General features: G+C 41.1%; 2 protein-coding genes across 5 annotated transcripts in view; one reads left to right on the top strand and one right to left on the bottom strand.

Moving 5' to 3' along the window:
- Window positions 1-1088: 1088 nt before the first annotated feature.
- Window positions 1089-4067, top strand: cfap300 (cilia and flagella associated protein 300). Of its 3 annotated transcripts, none has more exons than XM_086281060.1 (7): window positions 1089-1324; window positions 1434-1515; window positions 1644-1713; window positions 1832-1989; window positions 2082-2254; window positions 2340-2406; window positions 3246-4067. In XM_086281060.1, exons 1-7 carry the CDS (start codon window positions 1215-1217, stop codon window positions 3375-3377), a joined length of 792 nt encoding a protein of 263 aa, XP_086137186.1. In that variant the 5' UTR covers window positions 1089-1214; the 3' UTR covers window positions 3378-4067. The 3 variants fall into 3 exon arrangements, with proteins under 3 accessions (XP_086137186.1, XP_086137188.1, XP_086137187.1); XM_086281062.1 differs by having other exon boundaries at window positions 1093-1336; XM_086281061.1 differs by having other exon boundaries at window positions 1093-1329.
- A 277-nt stretch (window positions 4068-4344) lies between these two features.
- The window catches only part of kcnq4 (potassium voltage-gated channel, KQT-like subfamily, member 4), a 52166-nt gene continuing 41255 nt past the window's right edge, over window positions 4345-15255 (bottom strand). For both annotated transcript variants that reach the window (XM_086281050.1, XM_086281051.1), the window contains 3 exons: window positions 9689-9820; window positions 8658-8796; window positions 4345-7391 (listed from right to left, as the gene is read on the bottom strand). In XM_086281050.1, the coding sequence (XP_086137176.1) occupies window positions 7188-7391; window positions 8658-8796; window positions 9689-9820 (475 nt within the window). In that variant the 3' untranslated portion in view covers window positions 4345-7187. The remainder of the gene's footprint in view (window positions 7392-8657; window positions 8797-9688; window positions 9821-15255) is intronic.

Consider the following 15255-nt stretch of genomic DNA (forward strand, 5'->3'; position numbering starts at 1 on the left):
TCAGTAATAAACTGTGATCTCACTGCACTGTAACACGAGTTTATTACCCTGAAAAACTAACAGTTCCATGTTTGCCATTTCTATAGGAGATAGAGAAGGAGGAAACAAATCCAGAAGCATAAATAAGACAGTCGTGGAGACGGTAACACAGGAACACTGACGTGGGAACACGATTGACGCAGCACAGCAGGCGTGCGGAGCGTTTTCGCAGCCGGATAATGTCGCCCTCTTGTGGCTGATAGGAGAGGATGGCCTGCCAAAATATGACAAAAAATATGCTTTACGACATTTTTTTACACAATTATGTGGTTTTTTTTAATTAAATTATTTTAAAAATTTTATTCTTGAAAAGTCTAATTTTAAATGTACAAATTTAAAAGTACAAATAACTATTTTCATTATTAACGTGAACTAATGTTACGTATTTGATGCGGAGCATGATCATCTTTTCCATTACCCCAAGTTCATTACCACATTTTTACTGTTCTATCTAATATGTATGTGTACATAAAAAGAAGATGTTTACAGTGTGGACTACAACAGCTAGTAATTGTCATAACTATTATGTAGTATCTGCAACAGGAAAAAATAAAAACAGGGGTTCCCCTCACAGCTGCTTGTCTTTTTTATTAACTGCGTGAATTTTACACTCCACGCTAAAAAATTAAAAAATAAAATAAATAAGAAATAAAATAAATATGAATCAATAATTTTGAGTAAATGCAATTGGATATATACAAAAACAGATTTATTAGATTAAATTGAATGTATACTTATCAGTTACATTTCTTTTAACCAGATTCTATAAAATTTAATATCGTAATTTTACATTGTTTTGTGTTCAAAATTAGACAGAAAATGGGCAGATTTTTATTTATTTTTTTAGATAATTTTATTGCATTTAATTGGGCCTTTTTTGAGTGTGTTTCATAAACGAGCATAAAATATACATTTTCTTTTTTGTTGATGTAATTTGCACAGTATTTGGCTTTATTCCGTAAAAAAGAAGCTTCCAGTCCAATTTGGGATGTCACGGGAGTCCGTTGCCAAAGCAACAAGTAAACGAAACAAACCTTAGATTGGGGGGGGGCAAGTCACTACACAGGAAGTTTATTGGCTGGTCGTGAGGACACCTGTCGCTGATTGGCCTGCACTCGTTTATGGAAAAGGAGCAAGCCTTCGTGTTTCCCTTAACGATCAATTAAAGAGTAAACATGGACGAAGAAAAATACGCGTTTGAGCAGACTTTTTCTTTTAACGCTCTTCGCACTAAGACGTTTTCTTTCCTACAAGACAAAGACACCTTGGCACGGTTGATGAAATGGTGACGTAAGAAGTTAAGCCTAAAAAACAAAAGAAAAATCCTCTTCCTTTGTTTATCTGCGGTGTTGCTACCTGTTGGATGCTCTCTGATGGTTGTTTGTTACATTCAGGTCCATGCTGGGGAGGATTTCCGCTCAGTCGTTCAGTTTTGACCACAGTTTCTCCCCTTACTGCAGTGAAAAGTTTGCTCTGGTACGTCTCTAGGATTAAAATATAAAAATGTAATGCTGCTTTGTCAAACCCAATGTGACTGATTAAAACGATGAAAAGGCGTCTTGGTGTGTTTGGTCACTTTTGAACCCCCCTCCGTGTGTGCTCAGTGTTTCTTCAGAGACCCTGAGGTGCTGTCCAGCCTGAGAAAGATGGAGGCTGGAGTCTGGGTGCCTCTTGGTATGTCATGTACCTTTCATCACTGATATCAGGAAATTGCTCTCATCTGCTCCAGTTTTTGCAGTCAGGTCTCTTCAGATTTTTTTTTTTTTTTCGTGTGTGTGTGTGTGTGTTGCAGACAAGCCAATGGTGTCTGTCAGTGTGGAGCCCACGCCTTGCACTAAGGTCTCCATGGAGCTGTTTGATCCAATTTATTCTTGCGGCATCTTGAGGCCCACTGGGCATGTAGTTAAATGCTTTCATGATGTCTACCCTGACTATGATGAACTCCGACAGGTGACTCTCATCTTTTTTTTCTTTTTTACTTTATTTTATTTTGTTGTTTTTATTAACTTTGAGCCAGTTCATGACCTCTTTGGTTGTTCCAGATGTTGCGGGACGAGGAGTCTGAGCACTACTATGTGGTTGGGAGGGAGGAGCGGGGAGAGTTTCTGTTTAGCCTCTTCAAGCACCTGTGTCTTGGGGGTGAGCTCTGTCAGTATGAAGACACCATTGATCCTTACATCAGCACCACGAAGCAAATATACAAAGATCTGATCAGGTGAGAAGCATCTGGCTCCATGTTTATTTATATGCATAAATGAGTCATGACCTAATGGTGAGATTTTGATGCATTTGTTTCGCAGTGTGCAGAAGGACCCAGAGACGAAAAAGATCGCCGTTGTCTCCAAAGTGCTCAAAGTTTGTGCCTTTGTAAGTCCCTGGTTCAGTGTCTGCCTGTTCCCCCGTGAAATGTAGAGAAAATGTTGTGCTGCTCATAAAGTTAGTCTAAATAAGAAGCTAGTCATTTTAGAAAAGCGAGTATTAGGGGGAGGATTAACATACGATGTAAACATGCATGTACTGACAGTACATAGACTTATATTCACTTACAGCTATATTTTATATTAAAGTTCACAGATAATTTTATTTGATGTCAAGTACACCTTTTTAGGCATATCTGAAACATTCCTCTGAGATTTTTGTCTGTATTGACCTGATAGCACATCCGAAAGGTGTTCAACTGGATTGAGATCTGATGATATTTAAGTACGGTGAACATTAACAGATAGACATGCTCGGTAACAATACTCAGGTAGGCTGTGGCATTTATAAACAATGGTCAGTTGGTACTGGGGGGGGCCACAAAGTAACCAAAGAAAATATTCCCCTCACCATTACCCCACCAACAGCATGTTGATACAAGGCTGGACGGATCCATGCTCTCATGTTGTTAATACCAGATTCTGACCTCACCATTTGAATGTAGCAGCAGAAATCAAGAGCAGTCTGGCCACGCTATGTTACGTTCAAAGTCTCTTAAATCACCTTTCTTCTCCATTCTGATGCTCAGTTTGAACTTCAGTACATTCAGTTCATTTCTATATGCCTAATTGCATTTTCTGCCATGTGATTGGCTGATTACACTTATCCGCTAACGAGCGGATGAACAGGCATGCCTAATAAAGTGAGTGCATTCTTGAGACAGATTGAGACAAATCAGAGACGTGTTGTTCCCACATGTGTTAACCACATAATTTTATCGTCTGTAGGACGAGTCTGGCCGATGTTTCCCTGGGGTGCGAGAGGAGGAGCAGACATTTGCCTATTTGATTGTCGACCCTTATAAACGTCACGTGACTTTGTTCTGTCACTTCTACGGTGTGGGCAACTTCACAGTGTGACAGCAAAGAACTGGAAATAGAAAACCTGCTGATTTCCTGCTGCTCACTATGTATGCATAATAGACTGTATATAAAAGATGGGCATCTCCTATGGGTCTGAAAAGTAAGGCAAATGTTAAAGTGCCTTGACCCTGCATTCTTGGTGGGAGGGGGCAATTGTATAGAAGCCAGTGAGCAAACAAATATTACTGTTGCAGTCATTTATGACCTCAGGAAACTCTTCCATGGTGACTTTATAGTCTCAATTTCTACTAGCTTCATTGAATACAGCATGATTTCCATTTTGTAAATTAAGGTCCTTTAAAAAAAAAAAAAAAGACTATATATTTTTAGGTAAAGTCTCCAACAGCAAGATGGTGACAGTCAAAATGCTCAAAACAGGAGTCCACAAATCAGTGGATGACATCGTTGGAGGCTACATCCATCTTTTATATACAGGCTATCAGACATTTTCAGTTTTCTTCCCATGAGGAAAGCAGCTGAAGACCAGTTCCCTGTTTTGAGTGTAAACTGTGCAATAAAATGTTTTAATCCTGTCACATACAATTTACTAAAAGTGTGTCTTTGCAGCTGAATGTTTGGAGATAAACATCTAAATAAGGATGTCAATATTTTAAATACATTCTGTTTTTTTGGTCAGATATTCACCTTTAAACAATCTTGTCTCAGAAAGTCTTGAATAAATTGACTTATTTCTTGTATTTATTATTATTTTTTAGCTCCATTTCATTTCTACCTAAGGTATATGTTGCTTTTGTCATGCGCCACCTACTGGAAGGCTGAAATAATTTGAAGTTTGAGTGTGGATGATGTACATCGGAGCCTTCAGGGAGTTGAGTAGCAGCTCTTTTTCCACGTTTGTTGGCAGACGTTGAGTATCATTTTTATCTTGAAACAGAATTTTAAGCATTTTTATAGTTCCTTTTGAAAATTTGTATTATTTCCAGATAAAAGACACCCAACAGCAAACAGTCCAAAGAGCTTTAATAAATTAATAATTAGTCAAGTGATCCAATTTCATCTCCAGCAGATGTTGTTGTTGTTGTTGCATCTCCTAAAAGGATCAAATGGAGGTGCTCATTAGATTAGAAAATAAATCAGCGCCATGTTTCATTCAACCAGTAGCCACATCAATTAGAGTTGGAAGACTTTGTTCAGTTTTCTTATTGCTTGATCAGTTTGAGTTTCACTTTAACGACAGTTCAGACAAATAGAGACGCTACAGAGCGATGCTGGAATGTCGGATGGCAGCAAGACAGTGAAAGATGGGCGTCATGAAGAAGACATGAAAAAAGAACGTGCAGATTGAGTCATGCATAGCATTCAGTCAGACAGTTAAAGTTTCTCATACTCGGGTTTCTAGACTAGCGCCCCCTAGTGGCCTCAGAGGTAGTTGTGTGGAAGCCATTCTGAGCTACGTGACATGCTTATGAGAGAAGACATGACAGCAGAGACTCCTGCAACGACACAAATGTCCATGCCTCCAGCCTCCACATCTAATACAGAAAGGGTGTCGATGCAATAAGGACCTGTTAGGTACAACGATGTCCCGAACATTCAGCAAAATTCTCAAATATACCAAAGTTTACAGCAGTCAGAACAAATCTTTAGAACAATCTTGACGTTTTGCGGTAACGTAGCATGTGACCATCCTCGCGTGATTTCAGTTAAACACGTCTCTTCGAAGCGGGCTTACGATAGAACGAGGGAGTAGAAGGCACAGGTAATTTCCTTTCCTGTCTTAACTCTAGGTTTTACATCCTTTAAGTTGGTCTTCTAATACTGGGGCTACCACGAAACAAACAACATGCAGTACAGAGATCTCGCAGACATTTTCATAATGCTGACAATAAAGTGACGGTGGCACTGTTCAGTTTAATAATGCCTCTAATAAATAGGCACCTCTTCTATAATCTAGGCCACGTAATAAAGCTACCGAGCGCCTCTCCGTGAATTAAATGAGAGCAAAACTGCAAGCTCATAGTGCCATTTTATTCCTCATGGCAGCAAGAGCAACAGACCATAAACAGATCTAAAAGGACCGTGCGAGGAAGTACATTCACTGTGTAAGTCTAAAGTGGAGCACCTGAGTCAACTGGCGTGACCGGAACAAATGAATGAATGATTTACAGGGACAGAAGATGTGTTTTTACTGGCCAAATACAGCAAGATGGATGTTTTCTCAGTCAATTAAACGAAAACATTTTTTAAAAAAAGTATATATATATAATACATATGAGCTCTGCAATTCGTGCGTGTGAACCATGATTTAACTTGAAAATAAAATGCTACATTAATTGAACAATCATATCTAGCTTAATTAAATATATTAACTTAAATCCTGCATTCACAACCGAAATCGTTAAAAAACATCCTCTCTTCTAGGTTACATGAAATCGAGTGCATGAACACAATTACAGTAAAGAAATCAAAACAAAAGATTCATCAAGTGCCAGAGTATTTAAGTAAAAAGGACTTTCATATATGTGTGTATGTGTGTGCATTTGTGCACTCTCCAGTTTTTTCCATCAGCAGAGAGCATTTAGAGCGCAAAAGGGCAACGAGAAAGAAACCAGAAAAGACAAAGAGAGTGCGCCGGCTGCAAGCTGAGGCTGTAAGGCTGTAACCGTTTCCCAGCACACAAGCGTTCATCCGGGTAAGGAAATTCATGCATTTGACCTGGATGCGTTTCAGGATTCGATGTTTAACAAAACTGCGCCAAACTGGGTCAAAATGTCCCAGTGAGAGTTAAGAGCGGGCGCTGCAGACTGCCTGAAGCAGCTGACCTGAAGGTAAGGGTGAGTGACAGGAAGCTCTGGAGAAAGTGACGCTTTCCTGTCCATGAAATTCTCATTTTTTTTCCCCATCTGGTCTGAGGAGCATGCGTGCCGGGAACGTGGGCTGCAAGACAGCAAGTTTTAAAGGGCGGGTTTAAATTTAAATACAGGTTACTGAGATAAGTGGCATTTGAAAGCCTGTTAAAGAACATTTTGGCTCTATTAAATTCTAAACAAGTACGAGCATTCCTTATTTCAGTCAAACAGGGATGTGTGTGGGTTGTTTTCTTTCTTTCTCTGTTGTTTTTTTTGCATGTGGGCTTGTTGGAGACCAAACTTCTAAGGAGTAATGTACTGTATACACACCAGTCCAACACATTCTCCTAACTCTGTTTCATGTGTGTAGTTTGGGCAATTAAAGCAGGATTTACACGTTTAACCCCTTCCTTTTGTTCAGATGATACCACTGGAGTCTGGTGGCTGTCAGTCGAGCCTGAGAGATTCTCCCCTTTTCCACAGGAGCACCTTGTCTCAGCTCCTTTGGTGCTACTCAAGAGCTGTGATGCCATCCTAAATTATCAAAGTAATCACAGACAAATCAGTGTCTGATGAAAACTGATGGTGTGGACAAAAGATTTCTCTAAAACTTTAAAAAACTTCAGTGAACCGCACCGATTATCTACAGCTTTAAATTAGGCATCGATGTATATAGCATGAAGTGAGCGGCTGGGAGTGGTTCAGTAGTCAAGTATTAGTCGTTCACGTGTCCTTTCTTCATCTCCATCCTCATGTACAGTAGTGGGTTCAGAGGTGTGTGCGGTGAGCAGCTTTGGCTGTGGCTCCCTGTCAGGTGGAGCCATCTGTTGGCCACGGGCTGGAAACGTTCACTCGAGGGGGAAAGTAAAGGGGGGATGCAGAGTGAAGACTGAAATGAAAGGAAGTGATGAGAAGTCATTTAGGCTGAGTGAGGACACAGCCTTAGGAAGACATACTGTAAAGGGTTTGTGCCTTTGTTCGAACAGTCAGCTCATTGTCATTCCAAGTTGCCGCTCTCAGACTGAGAGATGTTGAGTGTGTTAGCAGAGGGGAAGAGGTCTCTTTGGTCCGTGGGGCTGTGGTAGTCAGAAGTCAGGTCGGGGTCGAGGAGGGAGGACAAGGTAAAGTTGGACGAGCCTTTCTTCAGGCACTGGGAGTAAAAGTTGAGCAGGAGGTCCAGCTTGTTTTCTATGGACTGAACCTGAACAAACACACACAGACATGAATGGCACTCATGTAAGCTACATCTCATCACTTCCTAACAGCACATGAGAGCTACAGAACAGAAAGAAAACACACTTTAACAGGTCCACTGTTCATATATCAAACTCTACTCCATTACTCGGCCCTGAAAATCTTAGAAATATGGTATCTAACCAGATTCTTACTCTGGATGGCATTACCTTGGCCTCCAGTAACACTGTGAGGAACCTTGGAGTCATTTTTGACCAGGACATGTCCTTCAAAGCACATATTAAACAAATATGTAAGACTGCTTTCTTCCATTTGCGCAACATCTCTAAAATTAGAAATATCCTGTCTCAGAGTGACGCTGAAAAACTAGTTCATGCATTTATTACTTCCAGGCTGGACTACTGTAATTCATTATTATCAGGATGTCCAAAAAACTCACTGAAAAGCCTTCAGCTAATCCAAAATGCTGCAGCAAGAGTGCTGACAGGGACTAGAAAGAGAGAGCATATTTCTCCTCTTTTCGCTCCCCTTCATTGGCTTCCTGTTAAATCCAGAATTGAATTCAAAATCCTGCTCCTCACATACAAGGTCTTAAATAATCAGGCCCCATCTTATCTTAATGACCTTGTAGTACCATATCACCCTATTAGAGCACTTCGCTCTCGCTCTGCAGGCCTACTTGTTGTTCCTAGAGTATTTAAAAGTAAAATGGGAGTCAGAGCCTTCAGTTTTCAGGCTCCTCGGCTGTGGAACCAGCTTCCAGTTTGGATTCGGGAGACAGACACTATCTCTGCTTTTAAGATTAGGCTTAAAACTTTCCTTTTTGCTAAAGCATACAGTTAGGGCTGGACCAGGTGACCCTGAATCCTCCCTTAGTTATGCTGCAATAGACGTAGGCTGCCGGGGGATTCCCATGATGCATTGAGTTTTTCCTTTCCAGTCACCTTTCTCACTCACTATGTATTAACAGACCTCTCTGCATTGAATCATATCTGTTATTAACCTCTGTCTCTCTTCCACAGCATGTCTTTTATCCTGTCTTCCTTCTCTCACCCCAACCGGTCGCAGCAGATGGCCGCTCCTCCCTGAGCCTGAGCCGGAGGTTTCTTCCTGTTAAAAGGGAGTTTTTCCTTCCCACTGTCGCCAAAGTGCTTGCTCATAGGGGGTCATATGATTGTTGGGTTTTTCTCTGTATCTATGAAGCACCTTGAGGCGACTTTTGTTGTGATTTGGCACTATATAAATAAAATTGAATTGAATTGAATTGAATTACCTGTTTCTCCACCTTGACTACACGGCCCATCATGCTTAGCTCATCCAGTGAGTCCAGTTCTGGCTGTGTCTTCTCTCCCTTTTCAGGACGTGTCTTCTTATCTGGCTGAACAGCTCCTCGTCCAATTATCTGGTCCACCCTTTTTCACAAAAATAAACCATAATAAAGAGTAAATACCCAAAAACTACAAGACTTTTTTTGGCTCAGCATGATTGATGGGAGGGCAATGGAGAAAGTGAATAGTTTCACAACTGAGTTCAGGTGCTTTAATTTAACAAGCTCAGTTCAGCTGCACAAACGAGCAGTCGTTGCTGCTCATCAATCGGGGAATGGTTACAAGGCCATCCAAACAATCTGAGGTCCATGTTTCAACAGTGAGGAAGATTATTCAGAGGTAGAAAACATTCAAGACAAGAAATCTCCCCAGGAAAGGACATCCCAGCATATGCAAAAAAAAAAACCAGAGCTATGACTCAGACTCTAGGCGTCAGTTAGCATGTTAAATGTTAAAGTTCATGGCAGTACATGTTTGGCGAAAACCAAATAGTCTATCAGGCAACAGATTCTGTGAAATGCTGCCTCTGACGTTCACAAACAGGACATCTTTGTGATCTGATACCAAACCATTTTGGTCCGGATCAGAGTCATATTTTGGGTTTTTGTGTTCAGAGTATCTTTGGCTTCATGCAGTTAAACCATCTTTGCAGAGAGTAAAGGAGTAATGCAACTTTTTCTTTTTATTAGCTTTTTTGGCCTAAGTTCATCTGCACTCAAAATAAAATGTTTTCCATAATCCGAACCTGACTGACTAAACACTGATTATTACCCTAAAAGGATAAAACATGACACAAAAAGCCAGTGAGTTTCTAGACTGTCCTCATAGAGCCACAAGTCACTTCTTCTACTGATTTTTCTTCTTTTTTTTTGTTAAATAAACAAGAGATAACATGTTGTTTGTTGAGCTTTAAAGAGTGCTTCAGAGCAGATTCACAAAAATATCTTCCTATGAAACACACAATTAAAAGAGCTACCTGGTCTGCAGGCTCTTGATGCGGCCCAGCATGTCCAAGTGTCCAGCAGAATACTGCTCTATGACATCCTTCACATCGTACGGGCGTAGTGTCTCCTTAAACTTCCTCTTGGCCACAAGGAACTTCAAGATCCTACACACAGACAACACACACAGAACTCACTGTTAATGCTCCTCCGTTCACCTTTAGATGGCTTCAAAGCGCACGCTCACACAAGCGGGGGTTGAGTGAACTTTTGGAAGAATGCAGGGGTGGGAGGCTATCACATGAGGCAGCCCACCTTGACAATAACAAGATTAATTAAAGTCAGCGTGACCTTATCGTTCACAAACAGCTGCATAATGGTAACAGTCACAAACCTGCTAAACCATGTGGATATATTGTGACGATGAGAGCATCTCCCAGAGACATTTCCTTATCAGTATTTGCCGTTTCAGCTTTTCTTCGGACAGAAACGGGTAACACACGCACACGTGCCTCTAGCCCCCACTCCCCCTTCCTCTTTTGTCAGTGTGACAGCCACACTGGAGCCACTGGTGGACCACAGCTGCTCCGGCTCCCAGTGGATGCATCATCACCATCCACATCCCGGCGTGGGGGGAGTCACACACCGAGGATTGTCGAGCCAGCACTACTGTACGCAGCAAACACATCGATGACAACATGCGCCGCCAGAGCTGTTCTGGTCGGACGTTTCGCTGGAAGGAGCAGAGCGAGTGCAAGAGATAACGGGAAGAGAGCAGAGGAAAGTTTGAGGATGGGTGCGAGTGCGCGCCAGGCTTTCTGTGTTGGATGGGTCATTCAATTTCCTTCTTATCACTTAGTCAGCTTAGACATGCTGGACACAGCTACACATCCAAGCTTTCTCCACACCCTGTGATAGATTGTCCTTCACGTCATGTCAAGAGAGTTTTGGGAGAATGAGGGAAGGAAAGGCAAGGAAGCAGAAGGACGGAAGATGGGATTTTTTTTTTATGAGACAATCCTATCTCTCCAACCCCATACGACTGAGTCGCTGTAATAAGCCGGAAATCAGAAATGCTCAGCTGTTTTGGGAAATAAAAAACACACATGCATAGGTAACTGTGTGCACAAACACAATAATGTAATAGCACAAATGCATACATGAATGTAGCTGCTGCTCGCTGATGTACACACCAACACAAGTGCGCATGTGGGCGATGCACGAGCAGTGAAATCTCAACTTGCGCGAGGGGTCATTTTCTGTAATAACCAGCTATTGCATTTCCAGTGACCGCGTGTTGTATAGTGACCGTCCTGCAAAGAAAGGGAGAAGGTGCAAGCGAAGGAGAAGAGGAGCGCGAGGAGGAGTGGAGGTCTGCAGCTGGTGCCGAAGCAGCCGTCAGCACACTCCTCCTCCTCCTCCTCTCGCAGTACTCTATTTCTTGATGACTTCTGCGTTTGGGGGTATTTTTGCAGGCGATCTTTTCTTATTTTGCAGGTAGGTGCAGATTTTTTGCCAGGGTGGGCCTCAGGTGCGGGTAAAAGAAAAGGTTGAGACAGGATGGGAGGGGGTGGTGGGCTTAGATTTGGATCCTCCAAGGATTTCTTCAAAATGCTGACTCTCCTTCCTGGCCACTGATATGGTTTTCATAATACACAGTCGGATAAGAGTAGGGCTCCCCTCTCTCTCCAGTTAACTTCCTGTCAGTCGCAGTTCTACACTACAGCTGGCACTGCTCACTGAAAGATACCATCACCACCCCCCGACTTCTCGGAAGCTGAGACGTAAAAACACAGTAATGACTGAACAAATAGAAGTGTCAATTGTGCCCTAAAATGCTTGCTTAGCCAATGCAAATATTTTTGCAAGTCAGCAAAGGTGGATCTCTGATAGTGTCAAATGGCAAGGATTTATCTGGGAATTAAAAACGACTGTTGTGCTGACACAAATTCTACGTGGGCCAAGTAGGGTGAGCCCCTGCAGGTCAAATCAAATCAAATCACTTTTATTGTCACATCACATGTGCAGGCACACTGGCACAGCACATGCGAGTGAAATTCTTGTGTGCGAGCCCCACAAGCAACAGAGATGTGCAAACACAACAACACAAACGAGCAAAATACAAGAATGGCCAACCTGAAACTAATAAATATATGTACAATATATAATAAGGTCTGATCCTTCACTAGATTACTGAATAAACCCTATAAGCTACAGTACGTGGCTAAGTATGCTTATGGAAAATTTGATGTGTAAATCTGATAACTTTAAAAAATATTTAGCTGAAAGAACACAAAATCTGATGATTCAAGATTAAACACTATAAATAGTGGCCGTGTCCAAGCTATTTTTGTCACTTCGTCTGAGCCATCATTTCTTTATATTTTGCTTCCCAGGAGTCAGATTTCAAAGTGGGCTTGAGCAATAGTTCTCCAGGCTTCCTGAAGTTCTTTGTGACGAGTTATTTGTTTGACACTGGCTGCTATTTGACTCATTTTCAGTTCAATCCTTGTACCTGATCATTTTCAGAGGAATATTTGTTTTGTTTGTTTGTTAAGCCACTTAATGCAGACCTATGAATCATTCCAACTACAAAGAAAGTTACAAATTACAGGAAAGCTTTCCTAAGAGAGTTCAGGCTGCGTTAAAGAATAAAGGCCATAACAAAAATTCACTTTAATGCTCATTAGATTTGTACAAACTCAGTTTTTGCCTCATATACTGTATTTTCATGTGTTTTTGCACATTTCAATAACTGTCTGCACCTGTATCCCATTTTTCTAGCATAAATATAAACACATCAGCAGCGGCTCAAGACATTTGCATAGTACTTTAGATTATTGGATTTGTTTGGAGGAGACTTACAATAAAGGAAATACAGAAAAACACCAGACCTAATTTCCCCACACCCTCCTCCTTTCTCCCACTACCAATCCCTTCGCACATACGCAAACAGAACGGGCATTTACGCATTTATTCAGTCAGCCGGGCACTGATTAATAACATTCACCGAAAGTGAAAGATCAGCACTAAGACCTGCTGCAAAATGTGGTGTTTTCACTTACACCAATCAAATACCTTTCTGAGAAGCTGCATGCATGTGTGTGTGTTAACACAGTGATGCACCTGCTGTTTACACACCTGCACTATATATAGGAAGCTCCTCACTTCTATTGTCTGCAGCACTGAGCAGCTGAGGTCAGAGCTATCTGCTGAGTCAAGTGAAAACCCGAGGAGAGATCATATAATGGCCTATCAGTGGCATTACACTATCAAACCATTATACATCATCTCTGCAATGGTAAACATCCATCTGCTGTGCACCCAATGAAGAGAAAGCATCACTCTATGTGTTAACAAGCACTGTGTTCAGACAGCTCATTAGTAAGTGGACAAGAGTAAAGTCTGATCAGTTTAAACAGCGTCAAACTTAGAAAACCTGAGAGACGGGGCAGAGATGTCCTGTTGACCTTGTTGGGTAAGAAGACAAATGTGCTGCATTTCATAACTGCCTGTCTTTATAACGGATGCAGCTTTTTCCATTTCTGATATGATACTGATACCAATCTGATACCAGTGATAAATTAACAAGCTGTATCCACAGACACCTAAAAAACACCATGCGACAAATCCAAGACTGGTGTTTTTATTAGTGAAATAATAAATGCGGGCAGGCCTCAGATAAATACAATAAAGAATCAAAGCTGTAATATAATCTTCCATTTTTCCAGTTTATTTCACTAGTTTAATTTAAGCATATTATCATATTATCATATTAAGAGTCAATATTTACACTCACACCAGCTGACAACATCTTTTGCCAACATGCACGAAGGAAAGCAACAAGTGTGGTATGAAGAACAACTTCATCAATGCATTTTGGTCTGTGGCCTTTGTCCAGGTAATCAAAACCATGTTATGTGACCATAAGTGTAATAAATATTCCAACACAATCAAGCTTTTCGGGTTCAGATCGGACTGACAGCATAAGCTGTTCCCTTGTTAAGTGTCTGTGTCTCTACTGTTCGATCATAATACTCTTTCAACCTTAGAAAATATTCAATTGATTGTTGTTTCTCCAAGCTATGAAGTCACCATGGTAACTTGCACACACCTTACCTGCTCCAGAGCAGGTCATGTTTCTCTAGCTCGCCTCTGATGCAGCTAGAAAGTTAGAGGTAAAGATGATGGCTTATAAACACATAGGAGGTGTACTGTACATGAGATAGCAGCTACTCTGTACCTAATGGAAATGCTCCGAAAGGTCGTAACTGTTTATGCCATAAAACTTTTTGTATTTAAAGTGTAGTCACCCTCAGTGTTCAGAGTTAACTCGTTGTAGTAAAGCGTTCCCTCTGCAGTATGGAATGATTTTCTTCACAGGAAAATATCTACAGTGTTCTATGTGAGATATAAGAAGAGGGAAAACATTTCTAAAAAAGGGTGCTGATGTATAATACACAATATAAACCAAAAGAAGAGGTTTTGAGAACTGTCCCATACTGCACTTGAACTGACAACCTTCAATCTAAAGAGAGAGGTGAGCACATATGGTAACTTACCCACTAAGCAAGAGATGAGAGAGAGTTTAGCAGCTTTACTGTCCTATAAGATGCCATGTAGTAAAATAATCCTGAAGCATAAAGGCTTGAACTTGTAGTACAAAATTTATGTACTTAGTTTTGCACACACTAAGTTTACTGACTGACACAGTCTGCATTTTTTCCTTCTTGGCTTTAAATGGACTTTATTTATTCAGTGCTTTTACACTGCAGGCTTTTTCACTTAGCGTACACATTCGTACCTTAGTTTTAAATAGATTACTATATGCTGTACATCTCCTCAGACACACTGAGTGGCTACACCAAGAGTGTTGCTTTTAGCCCGTGTTACCTCTATAACCTCTTTGGCTTTTTCAGCTCACGGTTTACAGCCTCAGCTGACAATAGAAATGTTTACAATTAGTCACATGTTGTCAACACCACTTGTGTTGTAGCTGGTCTCTGGTACCTTGAGTTGATTTACCAACTGCCTTTGTGTGATTGCATCAGGGAAAGGGATATTATGAACTTACAGGCCAGAAATCTGTCTAAAACAAGTTACTGTTGAATGACAGCTGAATTTCACAATCCCTGATGTCATGATATATAGATTTTCATTTTATGCACATAACCGCTATTTTTTAAAGTATATATGGAACCACACAGACGCTGTCACGCTATCAAGAGAAATGCTCTGAGGGTACAGTGCTGACATCAGGGACCAGAGTCATTTTAATGTGCTCTCATCGTCACCCCAACCTGCACCCCGGGAGACAAACTAGACCGTAACACCAGATGTTTGCTAGCAATTGTAGTATTCCTCTGCTACAATCTCTTACTATTATGTGAGAATGAATGTGACTGTGTACATGAGGTGGGAGGACACTGGACCTATGTCCACATGTCTCTCCACTTTTCGGCGTGATAGGAATTAACATCAATCTCAGCTCAGGTGTAAGCAACTTCTAATTTTTGGTGTCATTGTTGAAATGACACAGCATCATCTGGATGCTTGTATACTCTCTAATACATTTTTCCAGTCATGCCACCTCACACATGAA

This window comes from Aulonocara sp. 'chitande type north' Nkhata Bay, linkage group LG22 (genome assembly GCF_057382095.1).
Source record: "Aulonocara sp. 'chitande type north' Nkhata Bay isolate Kocher_YH1m ecotype deep benthic linkage group LG22, A_spYH_male_GT1.1, whole genome shotgun sequence".
Classification (NCBI taxonomy): Eukaryota; Metazoa; Chordata; class Actinopteri; order Cichliformes; family Cichlidae; genus Aulonocara; species Aulonocara sp. 'chitande type north' Nkhata Bay.